Source organism: Xiphophorus maculatus, chromosome 10, assembly GCF_002775205.1.
Source record: "Xiphophorus maculatus strain JP 163 A chromosome 10, X_maculatus-5.0-male, whole genome shotgun sequence".
Lineage (NCBI taxonomy): Eukaryota > Metazoa > Chordata > Actinopteri > Cyprinodontiformes > Poeciliidae > Xiphophorus > Xiphophorus maculatus.
In genome coordinates, this window is record NC_036452.1 from 4067921 (window position 1) to 4086042 (window position 18122).

An 18122-nucleotide genomic window follows, 5' to 3' on the forward strand; every position below is an offset into this window, starting at 1 on the left:
AAATTGTGCGTGCGCCTATACGGCATGTATTACGGCGCTGTGCTCCAAACAGCATGGCAGCCTCCGTACAGAGCATTTGCGTAAGGTAGCTGCAGTGTCACATTAAAGAAGCCTTTTTTTTCTGATTTGGTCTTCGTTTCTGTTGGATTAAAGTTATACAGTAAGCATAGCAACGATTTTATTTTCTGGTTGGCTAACTGTAAGTAGCTGTAACGCTTAATAGTGAATGTTAGTTGTGGATGTTCTTAAAGTTACAAAATATGGAAGCGAGTTACCAACACTAGTTGTATGTATGTGCGCTTTGTACCAACAAAGTGCTGATATTGTGGCTCCAATTCACTATTTATTGATTCTGTTTGTAGGATTTACTAGAAATGTACATCCACTTTTAATTTAAAGGTTACATACGGAAGTGGATTAGAGCACTAAAAAAATGAATTCTGACTATATATCAGAATTCCAAGATGGTTTGAAATAGTCAAACTTCTGGGGAAAAAAATTATGAATTCTGAAATTAAAGTATTCGGACATTAATCTCAGCATTCAAGAAGACAGAATTCTGGCTTTTTATCTCAGAATACAGAGAAAAAAAGTCTGAATTCTGTCTTTGATTTCTGAATTCAAATCTCAGAATTCTTTTGTTCTGCTTTTTCTTTTTTTAGCTCTTCTAGAAATAGTATAATGATCTTGTATTTCCCAGGTTATTGAAGTATAATCTGGACACACATAGACATAAAAAATTCAGCATTGTGTATCAACAATTTTTCCTCACTTCACTTATAAATGTTGATAGAAACATTACCAGTCAAATATGTAATACTTTACAAAAAAATAGAATGTCATATGTTAGCGTTTTGTATTAAAAGTGCAAACTAACTTTTGAAAAAAAAAAAAAAGTATTCTCATTGCATAGTCTCTACTGCTTCTAAAAACAACCCAAGCACTTAAAATAACATCCAGATGTTCTTTTGACAATATGTTAATGTTTTTTGGTGTCCGGAAAATGAGTTGTTTCAAAAACCTCCCAATTTTTAAGTCCCAGTCAGAACTGTACCATTACCTAGCAACCCCAGCCTGTCACCTAACGACGCAGGCTGAGCTCCAGCATGTTTGGTCAGCTGGTCTTACCGCTGTAAGGACTGTACAATGGCTGCTGGAAAACACAAGTGTTTTTTTTTTTTGTTGACTTACCGACCAGAAACCACTTGCTGCATTCTTGTTGGTTGTGCAGGAAGCTTCACTTCTGCTTTTCAAAGATGTAGGCTTGTATAATTGTGCATCTTTTTACAGCCATTTTCATTTGCGAATGTAAACATTGAGTTGGGTTATTTGCTTAAATAAGAGACTACAGGCTGATCCTAATCTGTTCAAGAAAGCATAACAGGTCACCTTTAAAACTGCAACTCTTTGATAGGTGTATGTCTCACATGTTGACGAAGAAGCTGCCCCCAGTGCAGAGCGTCTCGTTCCTGGTTTCCAGGAGAGCCAGTCAGCTCTCCAGACAGCGGTATGATGTCATCGTGGTGGGTGGGGGCCACGCAGGAACCGAGGCAGCGGCTGCAGCGGCCCGAATCGGGGCAGAGACCCTCCTGGTCACACAGAAAATACAAACAATCGGTACGAAGAATGAGTTTATTGAGACTGGGTGAACATTTAGAGATCTCACTGTGCCTACTTCCTCACAGGAGCGCTGTCCTGCAACCCGTCCCTGGGCGGCATAGGTAAGGGTCACCTGGTGAGGGAGGTAGACGCTCTGGATGGGCTCTGTGGTCGAGCTGGAGACTGGGCGGGGATTCACTTCTCCGTCCTGAATCGTAGCAAAGGCCCCGCCGTGTGGGGGCCGAGAGCCCAGTTGGACCGGCAGCGCTACCGAGAGTTCATTCAGGTTCGCCACCCACACACACACACACACACACACACACACACATATATACTGTATATATATATATATATATATATATATATATATATATATATATATATATATATATATATATATATGCTGGGCCAGACGTTAGAAAGAGGTTATAGGGGCTGTAACCCCACAATTTTGGGGGGTGGTGCAAAAATAATTTTTTTCTTTTTATGTAAAATTTACTTTCTTGAGCTTTACATTATGTTATAATCTCTCATCAAAAACATACCTGGAGTGTTGCTTTGGTTCTTTTATGTTTGTGAAATCTTTTAATCTCAGATCCAGTTGTTCTACCTGCAGGCAGAGCTGCTGTCCACTCCCAGGCTGAAGGTTCTGGAGGGTTCAGTGGAGGAGCTGCTGGTGTCGGATCCGAACCCTGCAGAACCTGGACGCCACAGAGTCGCCGGGATACGGCTCGGTATGCATCAGTCATTTTCCACATTTTATTCAGGGAGTCCTTCCTTCCTTCCTCTCTCCCACTGTCCCCAACTCCCATCCAGCGAAACCACAACCAAGGGAACGGGCCTGGCAGAATAAACGGGGAAAGAAGACAGTGTTGAACTTGACTCTTTCCTTCCTTCCTTCTTTCCTTCTCCTCCAGACAGATAGGCACGCACACACACACACACACACACACACACACATACATACATACATACAATGTTGACCTGAATCCTGGATCCCTTCAACATGAATTTGTTTTAAAATCTAGACTAACTTTGTTCTCTATCATATAAATTGTCAGTTGTATAATCTCAGGTCAGATTTTGTCACCATGGTTTCTTAATCCCTCCATCAGCCAATGGCAGCCAGCTGATCTCTGCCTCCTCCGTGGTTCTGACCACCGGTACCTTCCTGTCCGGCTCGCTCTTTGTGGGACAGACCTTGTCCCCCGGAGGCCGGATGGGAGACGCCCCGTCGAGTTCTGGCCTGACCCATACGTTGAGGGACCGGCTGGGTCTGAGAGTGGGCAGGCTGAGGACCGGAACCCCACCCAGACTTTTAAAAGACTCAGTGGACCTTTCCCTGACTAAACTCCACCCGCCGGACCGCCAGCCGACGCCTTTCAGCTTCATGAATACTCACACCCGCTGCAAGGTCCAGTACGGGATTGGTTCTGACTCGGTTGGGTCCATCGGCACATTTTCACCATAATCACTGCAGATGCTTTTATCTTGAAACTTCTGTAGCCGGCGGAGCAGCTGCCGTGTTACCTGACCTACACGACTCCAGGTGTAGAGAGAGTGGTGAGGGAGAGCCTCCACCTGAACTGCCACATCCAGCAGGACGCCAAAGGACCCAGGTACACAGAGTTCACCAAAAACGTATTTGCACCCCCAACTGTCACTCTGAGCAGCTTTCACTCACACAGCATTATGCTGCCACCACTGTTTTTCTAGTCATCAATCCCTCGTTGTGCATTATCATCTGTGTATTTATTATTTATCCTTCCTTCTTTTCCTTTCTTGTTTTCTTCTCCCCTTGCTTCCTTACTCTTTTCTTTTTCTCTCCATCTTTGCCTTAGTTTTATTCCTTCCTTCTTTTTCCTTTCAATCTTTTCTTTATCCTTCCTTTGTCCCTTTCCTTCTTTCTTCTTTGCTTTTTCCTTTCATTTTCCCTTCCTCCTTTCTTTCTATCATTCCTTCTTTTTCTTCCTTTCTTCTTCAATTCTTTCTGTAAATAATCCCAAATGAAGCTCCTTATTTGTTCTATTCCCTTTTAGCACTTATTGCATTTACTTTGTTTTATTTTGTATAATATATGACGAACTTCCGGTTTTTGACTTAATGCTTTTATTTTGATAAGAGCTTCTGTTGTTTATATTGTAGAACTGCAGCTTAAAAACAGAAAGGAACAGAATTGTAAAATGTATCTTGTGATTAGCGGCCCCCTTGATAGAGGCACAAGGTATGTTTATTTTGTAAATAAGGATATTTCTAATATTTATCGGTTGGAATTGTAAATTTGTTTTCAGCCTCCTGCTGATTTTTGATCCAGTTGAACTGAAGCAGAAACATTTAATCTCTGTGTTTTTCTCTCACAGATATTGCCCCTCCATTGAGTCCAGGGTGCTGCGCTTTCCAGGAAGAAGTCACCAGGTGTGGCTGGAGCCTGAGGGGTTGACCTCTGACCTCTTGTACCCACAGGGTCTATCCATGACCATGCCTCCTGACGTGCAGCTGCGCCTCATCAGAGAAATCCCTCCTTTGCACAGAGCAGAGATCCACACTCCAGGTATGCAGAAAACCTGGAAAACCTGACCCAGAGCTGGAAATGGACGCCATCAGTAGATGCATCTCCATTAAAAATATATGTAAAACTTTGTCGATATTCCACTAATGTTAAAAAACGCACACAATTTTACAAAAAACAGTCTTCAGTGATTCCATGAAATAAGGAACACAATTAAAATCAAACGTGTTCAGAGGAGGATTAGGACCACTGACTTTAAACACAGAAATTTAATCTCAGAAGACTAAAGTCAGAATTCAGAGAAAAAAGTCGAAATTCTGCATAATTGTGAGATTAAAGTCAAAATTCTGAGGAAAGAAAAAGGTCAGAATTCTGAAATTAAAATTAGAATTCTTAGATTAGCCAGATAATATTCTGAGATTATTGTCTGCATTCTGGAAATATAATCAAAATTCTTTGTTTAAAGTTAAATTTCTCAGGAAATAAATTCTAAATTCTGGTTAAGGTCACAATTCTTAGGGAAGGAGTCTACATTCTGAGAAGAAAGAAAAAATCTGAATTCCAAGAAAAATGTCAGAATTCTGCGATTACAGCCAAAATTTTAAGATTAAAGTCAAAATTCTGAAAAAAAAAAGGTCTAAATTCTGAAATTAAAGTTATTTTTGTGTGGTCCTTATCCTTCTCTATATATATGAATACATTATTTCACAGTTAAATCATTAAAAAAAACCTGCTGCGCCATCAGCCTCCTAGTCTTTTCTGCCACAGTATCATCATCCGATTATTGATCACATATTCTGTATGATGCAAAATAAGTGCTTCCATTGCAGTTTTGTGAAATACGCCAATTTTAATACAGCAAATAACCTAGGCAAAACCTTTTATATATATTTTTTTTTATCAAAAACGTGTTTTTTTTAAATTGTCTTTTCATCAAACTAATTTATTTTCATAATTCCAATTTTGTGAAATTTTATGGTTAATGCAAACGCAGCTGCTTGTTTTTTTTCCCCGTACAAACCTCCCGCTCTCTGCAGGGTATGGTGTGCAGTATGACTATGTCTGTCCCACCCAGCTGAGTCCCGCGCTGCAGGTGAAAAACACGCAGGGACTTTTTCTGGCCGGCCAGATCAACGGGACGACGGGTTACGAAGAGGCAGCTGCACAGGTGATTCCGGAAGCTCAAAAATAACTTACGGCTTTGGATAGAGCTGCATAATCTTTTTAATTAAATCCTCAGCAAACTGTCAATTACGGTGGCCGACAGGTGCAAATGCGCAGCAAAAGAGAAAACATGCGAACAAAAAAGAAGACACCCCCGAATGAAATGCAGCAAATAAAAAGAGAGACGCAAACACCCCCGAATGAAATGCAGCAAATAAAAAGAGAGACGCAAACACCCCCGAATGAAATGCAGCAAACAAAAAGTGTTGAAAACGGAAGTGCTCCAGACCACTAGGGGGAGTCAAAGAAAATAGTATTCATTTCTATGGGACCAGATGCAAGATTCAGAGAAAGAAATTTGAAAGAAAGTAAAGGTATCTCTCTGAATCTTGCATCTGGAAAGTGTGATTATTGTGAGAAGTCTGAAACAATAGAGCATGTTATTTTAGAGTGTTGTAAGTATGAAGAAGAGAGAAGATGCATGCTGAGAGAGTGTGTAGGTATTAAAGAAAGGTTTAATTTAATAGAATTTTTGAGGAGAGATTTCGGGAGTAGACATATTCAAATAATTATTCGGTATCTTAAAAAAACAAAGCTATTTCATAGGATATGAGTAGAGCAAGTTGGGTGTGAATGTGTAAAGAATATCAAAGAGGGGTATATAAAGTTATAAGCAAGTTGGATAATATAAGCAGGTGTGTATGTGTGGGGGTATGTTTAATCAGGAGTTAATGGAGGGAAAAGGTAGAAAGTGAAAGTTTATAGACCATCTCGAACCACACTCCATACTGGTAAGTGGCGGTAATGCTACTGTAAGTTTGTTGCCAACCGCCAATAAATACCAAGAAGAAGAAGAAGAAGAATCTTGCATCTGGTCCCATAGAAATGAATACTATTTTCTTTGACTCCCCCTAGTGGTCTGGAGCACTTCCGTTTTCAACACTTTTTGTTTGCTGCATTTCATTCGGGGGTGTTTGCGTCTCTCTTTTTATTTGCTGCATTTCATTCGGGGGTGTTTGCGTCTCTCTTTTTATTTGCTGCATTTCATTCGGGGGTGTTTGCGTCTCTCTTTTTATTTGCTGCATTTCATTCGGGGGTGTTTGCGTCTCTCTTTTTATTTGCTGCATTTCATTCGGGGGTGTCTTCTTTTTTGTTTGCATGTTTTCTCTTTTGCTGCGCATTTGCACCTGTCGGCCACCGTAGTCAATGGTTGGAAATGTGGAATTTCCAAGTAACAGAATACCTTGGAAAAATATTCAGAATGAAGTCCTTATTATAATCGCTTAAAATCAGAACAAGAATTACTTCAAACCCATATCTGCTATGAATAGGGATACATGTTATCGATTGTTATAATTTTGCTCCAATATATCTCCTGCTTTTGTAGCTAAACCAATCAGTAATTTTTTAATGATATTGACTCGCTCCGCCATTAAGAACGGCTGAATGAGCGCTGTTGATAACATAAGGTTCTTGCAGATGGTTTCAATTTCTAAATAACTTAAAAGAGTTTGTCGAGTGCTTATGTTTTAAAATAGAAACGCATACAGTTCATTTTTGATCCCACCCGTGACTTTGTTTGGAGCGTTCCCGTTCTGGTGTGTCCGCCATCTTGAAGTCCTGTATCATTCGTGTTGGTGATCCTGCGCGTCAGGATGACCAACAGGGCCCTCTGCTGGATGGCAGCCAAACTACAACACCAAAGGAAGGTTTAACGGACGCCATTAGCTAATCGATCGGATCTAATTTTAATCTAATAAACCATTAATTGAAAATAAATAGTAAGTCAGTTACCTAGCTAGCATCCAACCTAGCTAGAGTTAATGAATGATTTTGTGTTTAACCGTAGCGATCAGACAGGAAGAGAAGAGGAATCATGTTTCTCCGTTGGTCTTCTGTACAGGGGCTGTGGGCGGGAGTGAACGCCGCCCGCCGCGCCCTTTCACAGCCTCCGGCGGCGCTGTCTCGGACGGAGAGCTACATCGGGGTCCTCGTTGATGACCTGGTGAGTCGAGGAGTTACCGAACCGTACCGCATGTTCACCAGCCGGGCGGAGTTTCGGACTTCTCTGAGGCCGGACAACGCTGACCTCCGCCTTACGATGAAAGGTAGCCCTCCGCATCTGACTTGGTTTCCTTAATAAAGCGCCAGCTAGAGCCCGGCGACATGGCTTAAAAATAAGTCGATTATTTTTTTGCCTTTTTTTTTTCCAAAAAAGAAATTACAGAAAAATATTTACAAAAAGTGAGTTTCATTTTAATCATCCATTCTGCGAGTTGTAGGCCTATGACGGAGCATTAGGACCAGGCTATGAACATTTTGGTTTTTGTAATATTATGACTCTGGCTTATAATTATATTCTTGTAATTTTACGGCTTTATTCTAGTAATATTAAGACTTTATGCTGGTAATATTTCAGCTATTATACTACTTTATCCTAGTAATATGACTTTAATCAGACAATAGTATTGCCAGAGTCAGACTTTATTGCGAGAATAAGTTAATTAAGACTCATTCTGGCAAGACAAAAAAAATCCAGATTTCCCAAAAGTTAAATCTTTAAAATCCAAAAGTCTGACTGATGGAGAGAATCGATTTATCGGCAGCTCTGAACAACATCTTGTTCTGCGTCTCCATCAGGGTTTGAGCTGGGATGCGTCTCGGCTGTGCGCCACCATGAGGCAGTTAGGGTGCGTTGCAGTCTCCAGAACGCAATAGCCGCCCTCCAGGCTCTCACAATGTCCTCAACCAGCTGGAAGAAGAAGCTGCCGGGAATCAGCATGAGCGAGAACAAGAACCAGGCGCTCAGGTGAGTCCCGTCGGTTCAACCAAAACTACAAAGGTTTCGGTAACATCCCCAGTTTATTTTTGGTTCTGGTTTCTTTTCTTTCCAGCGGGATGGACCTGCTGCAGTACAAAGACGTCTCCTTTGAAATGTTGGCTTCTGTCTTTCCTGAGTCCCTTGCACCATACATGGAGTTCTCACAAAGACTCAAAATAGAGGGTAAAACCTGACTTCTGGCATTCCACGTTAAGAAGACGATCTCACTGTAAACCCAGGGACACAGGATATTTCAAGTTTATTCTCGTAATTCTAGTGACTTTCTCGTAATTTCATTTTTTCTTGGTGTGGCCCAACCACTCCCTCGTAGGAAATAATTTTCTTCAGGTTCGAACATTAAATGATCTTGACTCTCGTCTGTCATGCAGCCGTGTACAAGCCTCACTGCGACCAAAACAAGAGCGAGATCAAGAAGATTCAGAGCGAGGAGAACATGTCTCTGCCGCAGGACATCGACTACTTCACTCTGTCCGTGTCTCTGTCGCAGGAAGTCAGGGAAATCCTCGACAGATTTCGACCGACTACCGTGAGTCTGAATTTTACTGCGTTTTGTGACATAAAGAAGTTAATTCTCTTCGTAACTTGTTGCTGTGTCTGCCGGCCAGCTGGGAGCTGCTACCCGTCTGGAAGGCATGACTCCTGCGGCGATCGCCAATCTCTTCAAGTACGTTGTCCTTACAAGGAGACAGGAGAGCATGATGAGCGGAAAGCAAGCGGACAACGAGGAGGAAAGAGGAGAGGAGCCGTGCAAAAGAAATGCATCTTTACCTCAATAAGAGAGACTGAGAATGTAAAGAAAAAATATTTATTCTGGGAAGATAAGAAAAAAATACAAGACTTTCATTCAGAAGGACGAGGAAATATGTAATAAAATTCAGACTTTAATAGCAAAATTCTGACTGATTGAAATCCAAATAAATAACCAAATGTTCTTGGGTGTTAGTAAATGAATAATTATACAACTGTTTCTTCCTCGTTAGGCGATTTGTAAATCAGAATTTTAAGCCCAAAATGTCCCAAACATATTTGGTAGATTTGAGTTTTGAGACTAGATTTGCCTTATTGTGCATAAACAATTTAAACATTTCTGATTCTGAGAAAAAACAGAATTCAGAAATAAAAGTCAGAATTCTGAGATTAAAGTCAGAATTCAGACTTTAATCTGAGGGATTAAAGCCTGAATTCTTTTCCATTGGCCCTAATCCTCTTCTGTGCATTTGTTGTGTAAAATAGTGTTTTATTTTTGAAAAATAGCTGCACAATTAAAAAATTTCTATGTTATTTCAAAGTTTCTGTAACGTGAGGAATCCTAACTCTGATAGCAGCAACAGTGGGAACACCATTAAACTCCATGTGACCTTCTCAGCGCCGCAGCCGCTCGTATCAAGATGGCCGTCCAGCTCCGCGGCGCCTCGCGTAAAGAAGCCGAACGGAAACCTCCAGTGAGGCTGAGGAACCCCTCTGGGGGCTTCTGGGTAAACTGTGGTTTCTACGAACGTGGCTTTGGCCGTCAGGGTGAGAGGAGATGATAACGGACACTAGAGAAAAGACAAATACAGATAAAATGATCCAAAAAGTCAATGTTTTACAGTGTCTTATACAATGGCATATAAGGGCCATTGTAGACAGAAAAACAAACTACATTTCTGCCAAGAAAATTCAGAAATTTTAAAATTAATCTTAGAAAATTTCTAAATAAGAATTTTAAAAATATCTTAGTTTCAAAAGTTAAAAGTGTTCAACTTCTGAAACTTTTCTGAGTTCAGAAGTCAAAAATTTTAAAATTTCTAAACTCAGAAATTTTGACATTAATCTCAGAAATTTTCTAAAGAAAAAGAAAAATTTCTGACTTTCAAAGTTAAATTTTTGACTTTTGGAAATTTTAAATTCCCACATTTTTTCTAGAAATTTTCAGATTAATGTAAAAAAAAAATTTTGTGTGCACATTTTCAGCTTGGAGCTCAGAAATTTTCTCATTTTTTATGACATTTCTAAGATTAATCTAAATGTTTCTAAGCTTTTTGGTGGAAATGTACTCCTTTTTAATCTCCAATAGCCATGATATGCTATCGTAGTTTTTAGGACAAGCGAGTTTCTGCACCTGGACTTTTTGACAGCGGAAGAGAAATTTGGCTCCCAGGATGTGGTTCTGAGGAACCTCGATGAATCCCTGACGAGCCCAAACAATTTGGATGGAGAAAGAGAGAGGAAGGTTGCAGCCAGATTCACATGACTCCTGTAGAAAGAGGAGAAAATGTTACAATAATTGTGATACAACGGCAGCCTCACAATGAGTGGAATAGAGATCACCTGAGTTAATCTGAAGTTGATTGATTGATCTCAATTGACTAACGATTAATTGATAAGCGGACATTTTCTTAAAAGCCAGTGTCAAGAGGGCCAACTCTTTCCATAACAAGAAGTCCTACATTTTTTGTTTTTAAAAAAAACACTTTTTATTTGATCATTCAGGTTTCCTCACATTATTAAACTTAGACAGCTCTCAAAATCAACTGTGCTTACTGACACCGTGTATTTTTATATAACATTTAACAATTTTCTGTTATGCCCTCTGATTTTTTTACCCATCACATTCTCGCCTTCATAGCAAATCAGTTATTTCTGGTTGCTCCACCATTCAGCACAACTGAAGCTTATCTAGTGTTTATATTTCTATTCCCCCCCCCATACGGCGCCCCTGGGGTGAATACTTTTTATTTAAAAGGACTGTGTAAGACCAAACAACAGAAAGTAGTTGGTGACAGTGAAGTAGGAGGAAAATGATACATGATTCTTTATTTTTAATTTATGACCAATCTAAAAAGTGTGGCATGGATTTCTTTCCCAACCCAGTTTACTTGAACACATTTTGCTCCAGTTTCAGCTACAAGTCCGATGCGTTTTGACTTCCAGCTTTGTCAAGAGGCTGACATTTTTTCAAAATTATTTTCTTAGAAAATACCAAACTGGTGCGTACCTGCGGATCGATCTGACAGTCCTGTATCAGAACTCTCGTCCAGTTCGGTTGGAGGCCCGAGTTCATGGCGATCTCTTCTGGAGCAGTGGATCCTCGGAAGATCTCATAAATCTGTGAACGCAGCTCAGTGCAATTCTGAGTTTCAGAACTAGATGGCATAGGAGAGGAAATAAAATACTTTTTAGGGTTTTAGTTTGTTCAAAACTGGTGTTTTCTCCCTACAAAACCATTTCACATATAAGGATAAATTGGTGTCTGCTAGGCTGCAACTAATGATTATATTGGTAATCAATTAATCAAATATTGTGATGATTAATTGAATATGAAAAATTATGGATTCTGCAGAATTTTTTTAATTAACCACTTAAGCTTTTTATATACAATACTAAAAATACTTGAAAAGAGGGAAATAATTCAATTACATTTCTTTAAACAGGAAAACAAAGTAGTCAATATAAAATATGCCACTTCAAGTGGCATATTTTGTTTAAAGAAAAAGAAATTTGGGGTTTTCAAATGAAAAGTAAAATATCAGCATAAAGTGCAACTATGGCTGAAACGATTAATTAAATTAATTGTGATGAATCGATTATCAAAATAATTGTTAACTAACTTAGTAAGTGATTAATCATAAAATGAAGTACAGTTTTTTGTAGTTTTTGCCTAATTACTGCTGTGATTATGTGTTTTTCTTCAGCAAATTATCTTTTTTTAACCAGTCTGTATATTTCAATAAACAATCAATTACTAAATTAGTTGACGATTATTTCAATAATCAATTCATTATGATTTGATTATAATTAATCAAATCATTTTGAATTTTCATTTCAAATCCCCAAATTTCTTTACCATCTGATTAAAACCATGTTGGTTTGTAAATATGTTTTAGCCAAAACTCAAGCGGCGGAGTTCAGATTTACTAAAGTAATGCAGTTTATTTTATATAAAATGCTTAAATTGTTAAATGACAATTCTCAAAATATTTTATTAATCGATTGCTAACATAATGATTAATTAGCAGACACCAATTTACTACAATTCTAACCCTAAATATGTTCAAAAAAGAAATAAATATAGTCTATATTCAATCCAAAGTTTACTGCAACAAAATGCACCAGTGGGTCACAAAAATATCTATATTTTACACTGGGCCTGGTGTCTGCTCACCTGAATGTGCAGCCATTGATGGTGTTGTGTGTGAAGAGGATGGACGATAGCCTGCCGGGATCAGAGGAACACCTGCCACCGTCTGACACGCCAAGTGACTTCAACTAATCCACCATCAAGGAAGAACGATGCATTTATGCCGATAATAATCAAACTTCTGACACAGCAGTTACTTTATTGTCAAGGATACCGGCTGCATTTCTCCGTCAATAAGCGCCATGACAGCAGATCCCTCGCTCAGTCCAACTGCAGGTGGTTTTGGTTTCACAGAAGTGGGTCTGGGTGTGTCCCGCTGTAACAGCATCATAACAGACATCATAAGCTGCATTTCCAGAAACCATGAAAATATCCAAGAACTGAAATTACACAAATAAATGCGCTTAATGGAAACACGGCAATTTCGAAAAGAACCCATGCTTTTCGATGAAAGGTTTCGCAAAAATGCAATGAAAAGACTTCTTTCGCGTCATACGAGTCACGTGATCAACACCATGACGTTACTACTGGCGAAAATGTTGAAGATGACGACAGGAAGTAGTAGGAGGAGAGTGGTTTGTTTTTGTTGTTTTCTGTATTACACCAAAGACTATAAAAAATATTATCTAGAATTTCGCCGGTGGATTTAAATACAGTACAGAAACATTCTAATCACAAAATATAAACTACAACATGTCCATCTAATAGTGAAAAGTTATCCCTCTCTCATCAAAAGTCCGTCGATTTGAATAAAAACATCCCGCAGTGCCGAGACTTCTTCTGTTATTTGGTTTAGCCAAGTAGGACGGACGACCGCTCCAAGATGGCCGCCGTATTTCCTGCGCTCCAGCAGGCAAAGCAGGGTCTACTCTTGATTATGTCTAGTAACATTGATCACGTGACTCCTGTGACGTGAAAGAAATGCTTCCGATACGACTGAAAAACCACCTCACCCTAGCACAAAAACCTTTTATCGAAAAACATACGTTTTTTTCATTAAGAACATTTATTTTCTTAATGCCAATTAGCTGAACTTTAAGGTTAATGGAGACGAAGATTAAAAATTTACTTGAAATTCTACAGAGTGTGTCTGGAGCACCAGCTGCTGAAGAGGAACGTCAATCAGAGTGAAGTCGATGGATGCATTCGTCAGCTCCCCTTTGGGTGTGTAGTAAACCAAAAACTGTACCTGCAGGAAACAAGCACAGCTGAGTTTGAAGCTTCAGTACGGATTAAAAGCACATTTATGGGCCTACTCACCGTTTTCACAACATTTAAACAAAAGCCGTTTTGCTTGACAGGTGCAGGCCAGTCAGACAGCGGTGTAACAGGGACCTAAAGATAAACAGCTTTATTAATGTACTGCCATCTTTGTTTACACAAAATCATGAAAAACAAACAACAACAACAAAAGGTTCTGAAACTGTCAGGTGTTTCTTTACCAAAAGATCTGATGTTATTTTCATGGTGTCAGTTGTTGGAACCTGTAACAATAAAACACAGGCATCAGTCTGATGCAAGAGAACATGGAGTATGTATTAAAGCTCGGCAATAAATTAATTTGATATATTATTCAAATTTTTGGAAACCTGGATTTTTTTTCCCACCAATGCATTTCTTGAGTTTCCAAAGTTCAGAGTGATGTCAAGGCAGCCAGGGCCGCCATTTTGATTTACAGCTTCTATTTATTTGAATTTTAAATTCAGGTCAAACTCTTAAATTTTATTTTTAAGCCATATCGCCCAGCCCTGGTGTGTATATTTTTAAAAAAAGTTCATCTGGACTTGCTGACCGTTACGAGACTCATGTTAAAATAGTAAGAGCTGGAGCTGAGATCCGGATCGGTGGTGCAGGACTGAGAGGTCACCATCCGGGCGCAAGAGAGAGACGTAGATCTCAAAAACTCTAAAGAAAACAAACATAAACAGCAGTGAGATTAAAAACTCAACATACACAGAAAACTCTGCTTTAAGATATTCTTTTTTTAGGTACGTTTGCATATATAAAGAAATAAAAAGTGCATTTTAAAAACCTGGTCATCTTTTATTTGTTGAAGCACAGAAACCAACATGTTTAACAAAAGACGTCCTCTGATAAAATACTAAGTTTGGTAATATTTGTTTTCAAAGTTAATTAAACTCCAAACATAAAACGCTATCTGGCAGGTTTCCATCTGAGTCTATTTGATTCACTGTGTGATTCAGCAGTTTAACTTTTCATGCGGTGTGAACTTACTTGCAGGGTTACGGTTGAAGCAGAAGGAAGAGGCGGCACCCGGAGCCGGCTGATTTAGGAAGCCTTGCACTGAGAAGTTGTACCAACACGTCTGGATAAGATCATCAACCTAGAAAAACATTTTCTCTATCAAAAAAAGGAAGAGAAAACACGTTCCCTGTACTCCCTTTGTGTAATGTAGGTATTTACCTGGTGAAAATGTCTCCTGTATGCTGGGATCGGATGTTCTCGAGGTGAGAAATGGTAGACATCACCTGTCGCTGGAAACCGAGTCAAAGCAGGAAGAGACGGCGGCTCTGCTGCTGCTGCTGCAAGATCGAAACATTTTAAACAGCAATTCAGGTTAACATCTTTATCTCTTATAGGGCTGAAACTATCAATCAGATTAATTGTGACTAATCTATTGTTGAAATAATCATCAACTAATTTAATAATTATTTAATTGTTAAATTTGAGTATCCAGATGCAAAAAAGCAATTTTTTGAAAGAACAACATATTCAGAGCAGCAATTAAGCCAAAACTGTACAAAATATGCATACATTTCACATTTAAGATCAAAAAACAACTTTTCTATAAATATGCTCTATCCAGAACTCCTCAAGTGCTAGTTTTAGCTTCACCTGGTTCAAATTCTGTAAAAAGAAAAACATCTATCTCATATTAATCACCTCTTGCTGCTCAATTAACAAACGGTTTATCCAGAAATTAATCAACAGACCAACCCTGCACTCTATTGACTTTAAATCAAGCAGAAAGACCTGAGCTGTTTTGCATTTTGAACAATAAAATGTTTATATTCTAACTTAAAAATAAATGTAACTATTTGTGTATTTTTAATGCATTTCTAATATTTTAGGAAGTAACCTTAAATGGTAAAAGGAAAAATCAGCAAAATATTCCAGTATTTTTTATCCGATCAATCTTCAAAAAATAATCACTGGAATAATCGATGACTAAAATCATCGTTACTTGCAGCCGTAATCACTTAATCCATTTACCTGCTGCCTGAACACAAAACAATGTGTCCGTCACCGTGACGAGTGATGGATCCACGTTGGCTCTGAACATCAGCCATTTTTCGATGCAAACTTGTTTCCTGCATCAAAAAAGCAGATTTTTTTAAAAAAACCATTAACCCTCTATGGCATGACTTTTTATTTTTGTGGGGAAGAAATATTTTCCTGCATTCTTTGGGAGCTTGGTGGTCCCTAATTACATGTCAATCATAAAATCGGACTCTGACACCTCCTGGAACCAGATTTGGGTTTGTTGCCTCAGGGTAACATTGGTCTAGAACACCAAGATTGTCTACACTGATTATGAGAAATGAAATACAAATCAAACAAAAACTATATTCATAAAAGAACTATTTTTTGGACAAAAATATGTCAAAAATCATGCCCCCCAAAACATAAAATAAAGGAGCAATGTGAGGTACAGCTATGTGGTTTGTTGCCTGAGGGCAACGCCATGCCATAGAGGGTTAAAGCATTTATGTAACACACAGGGAGGGAATGTGTGGAGAACCTACACGTCTTCTTTTGGGCAGCTGGTGAAGACGGTGGTTAGGTTGGCAACATCACAATCAGCTGTGTCACAGCAGCAGCCGATGTCGCAGAAGTCAGGAGTTAAATCACAGAGACAAACTGCAAAAACAAAAAGATGAGTGTTAGTCACGGGATTCGCTGTCAAAATCAAATACGAGACTTTTCATACTATATGATTGATGAAGAAAGAAGTGATTACTGGTGAACCACAATCCAAACACTTGACTGTTAGGATAATTGGTCTCTCTAACACATCGTTAGGTGTGTGTGAATGGTTGCTTTTCATTTATGGTGGCCTGTGAGGAACTGTGTTCAGTCAGAGGCTTCTTCAGAGTCACTGCAAGACCGACTGCTACTGGAGATTCTTCCTGCCCACAGCAGCTGCAACACTTAATTTCCCTTTTGGAAAAATTGCTTTGATTTAAAATGAAGCAAAAATTATTATTATAACCTAAACAGTAAAGATAAATGGCAACAGAAAGGCACAAAATGATTATAAATATTACTAAAACAACCAAATCTTGCATTTTGGGGGGAGATTTGGTGTCTTGGTATTTAATATTAAATCTGGAATGACTTCAAACATTAATGACTTTACACATAAATTTCTTCTAGCTTCCTTTTATGTAATGCAACTAACAGTTACACTTTATTTGAAGGGTTGTGCATAAAACTGACATGACACTGTCATAAACACAACATATCACCTGTCATGAACACGAAGCAGTCTTGTGTTTGTGACTGCTGTCATGAAGTGTCATTGGGAAAAATAATTATATTTTAATGCAGGTTGCACTAAAAGATGCTTTAAAAGTGTCCACTTTGTATTATTCTGTAAATAATTACATTGTAAAAGCAAAGTAGCATTAAAATCTGCATTAACAGTCCATTAAAAGTGTCAACTTTGCATTAAAAGTGTTATTAATTACCGAATGACCACAATCAAACCTTCATGAAGAGTCCTTAATTTTCATGACAGCGTCATGTCAGTCTTTTGCACACGCATTCAAATAAAGTGTTACCCAATAAATAAAATGGGGCAAAAAAAAAAGATATTAAAAGTATAAATATTTATAGAAAATGTTAAACATACTTGAACTGTCAAACCAGCAATTACTATCCCTGCTAAATTGCTCTGCTTACTCTGTGGGTCACCCTGTGATGACATCGGAGTTCGGACGGTGGTAGGAGACGGAGTTTCTGTGCCCAAAGTGGGATAAAGAGTGGCTTCCTCTGTGGCCCCCGTAACACCCTCTGTTACGGGGGCCACAGAGGAAGCCCCCGTAACACCCTCTATTACGGGGGCCACAGAGGAAGCCCCCGTAACACCCTCTGTTATGGGGGCCACAGAGGAAGCCCCCGTAACACCCTCTGTTATGGGGGCCACAGAGGAAGCCCCCGTAACACCCTCTGTTATGGGGGCCACAGAGGACCCACCCCGACTTACGGGGTGGGTCTGTTCACCCACCCCGTAAGTCGGGGTGGGTGAACCGTAAGCCGGAGTGGGTGAACCGAAAGGGCCCCCAGTTGTTTGGCTGGAGATGGTAGAGTCAGTGACCCCTACATCTGTGGCCGAGAGAGCCAAACGTCCACACAGGAGGAGGACGTGAAGTGAATTCAAACGGCTAATAATCATTTGGCTAGCGGAGACATGGTTCGGTGAACGGATCCGGAGCTAAATAGTTAAATCAGCTGTAAAAACAATGTTAGTTTTACAGCTTAGTTTCCGCTACACCCACAACGCCAAACATGCACTCTGTTTCATATATTAGTAATTAAGAAATTTCAGAAAATATCCTCCGAAGTAACATTTAGCTACATGCTAACCAGGCATCTCCAAGCAAGCTGCTTGTTACCAAGGAAGTTGTCGTCCCAACTTCCGTTTTACGTAACCGCTACCGTAAAACACGAATAAAGAAGCATTACATATCATGAGTGCATTATGTCTTAAACATTATTTGAAAAAACAAACAAAAAACAAGAGAATAACCTTATAGATAAGAAACCTCTCAAGTAACCAAAATACTGAAATTAAATGGTGATGCTTTGTCCAATAAAATTGGTTTCATTTTATTTGGGCACTGTTAAAAATCTGATCATATTTA

The 18122-nt window shown here is 39.1% G+C and overlaps 2 protein-coding genes across 6 annotated transcripts; one reads left to right on the forward strand and one right to left on the reverse strand.

The window, feature by feature from the left end:
• Positions 1-48: 48 nt before the first annotated feature.
• On the forward strand, positions 49-9395 carry mto1 (mitochondrial tRNA translation optimization 1). Of its 3 annotated transcripts, none has more exons than XM_023341382.1 (13): positions 49-160; positions 1415-1617; positions 1686-1885; positions 2216-2333; positions 2715-3013; positions 3106-3218; positions 3960-4150; positions 5146-5276; positions 7176-7380; positions 7913-8081; positions 8167-8276; positions 8483-8640; positions 8720-9395. In XM_023341382.1, the coding sequence occupies exons 2-13, from the start codon at positions 1419-1421 to the stop codon at positions 8888-8890; spliced, it is 2064 nt and encodes a 687-aa protein (XP_023197150.1). In that variant the 5' UTR covers positions 49-160; positions 1415-1418; the 3' UTR covers positions 8891-9395. The 3 variants fall into 3 exon arrangements, with proteins under 3 accessions (XP_023197150.1, XP_023197152.1, XP_023197151.1); XM_023341384.1 differs by having other exon boundaries at positions 64-85; XM_023341383.1 differs by lacking the exon at positions 49-160 and adding an exon at positions 182-199.
• Positions 9374-17887, reverse strand: tctn3 (tectonic family member 3). Of its 3 annotated transcripts, XM_023341386.1 has the most exons (15): positions 17425-17881; positions 17161-17385; positions 16002-16116; positions 15469-15566; positions 14659-14777; positions 14470-14578; positions 14027-14139; positions 13677-13718; positions 13495-13569; positions 13304-13423; positions 12449-12550; positions 12259-12362; positions 11092-11239; positions 10216-10350; positions 9374-9652 (listed from the first exon to the last, which is right to left on the reverse strand). In XM_023341386.1, the coding sequence occupies exons 1-15, from the start codon at positions 17651-17653 to the stop codon at positions 9398-9400; spliced, it is 1989 nt and encodes a 662-aa protein (XP_023197154.1). In that variant the 5' UTR covers positions 17654-17881; the 3' UTR covers positions 9374-9397. The 3 variants fall into 3 exon arrangements, with proteins under 3 accessions (XP_023197154.1, XP_023197155.1, XP_023197153.1); XM_023341387.1 differs by lacking the exon at positions 17161-17385 and having other exon boundaries at positions 17845-17887; XM_023341385.1 differs by having other exon boundaries at positions 17161-17881.
• Positions 17888-18122: the final 235 nt, after the last annotated feature.

Bases quoted from the DNA above. Each gene is read 5' to 3' on its own strand.
- mto1 (XM_023341382.1), top strand. From the start codon at position 1,419: ATGTCTCACATGTTGACGAAGAAGCTGCCCCCAGTGCAGAGCGTCTCG. The intron at 1,618-1,685 runs GTACGAAGAATG...ACTTCCTCACAG, and splicing joins ACAGAAAATACAAACAATCG to GAGCGCTGTCCTGCAACCCG. The intron at 2,334-2,714 runs GTATGCATCAGT...TCCCTCCATCAG, and splicing joins AGTCGCCGGGATACGGCTCG to CCAATGGCAGCCAGCTGATC.
- tctn3 (XM_023341385.1), bottom strand. From the start codon at position 17,653: ATGATTATTAGCCGTTTGAATTCACTTCACGTCCTCCTCCTGTGTGGA. The intron at 16,117-17,160 runs GTAAGCAGAGCA...TTGTTTTTGCAG, and splicing joins ATCACAGGGTGACCCACAGA to TTTGTCTCTGTGATTTAACT. The intron at 14,140-14,469 runs GTAAGTTCACAC...TGTTTTCTTTAG, and splicing joins CTTCAACCGTAACCCTGCAA to AGTTTTTGAGATCTACGTCT.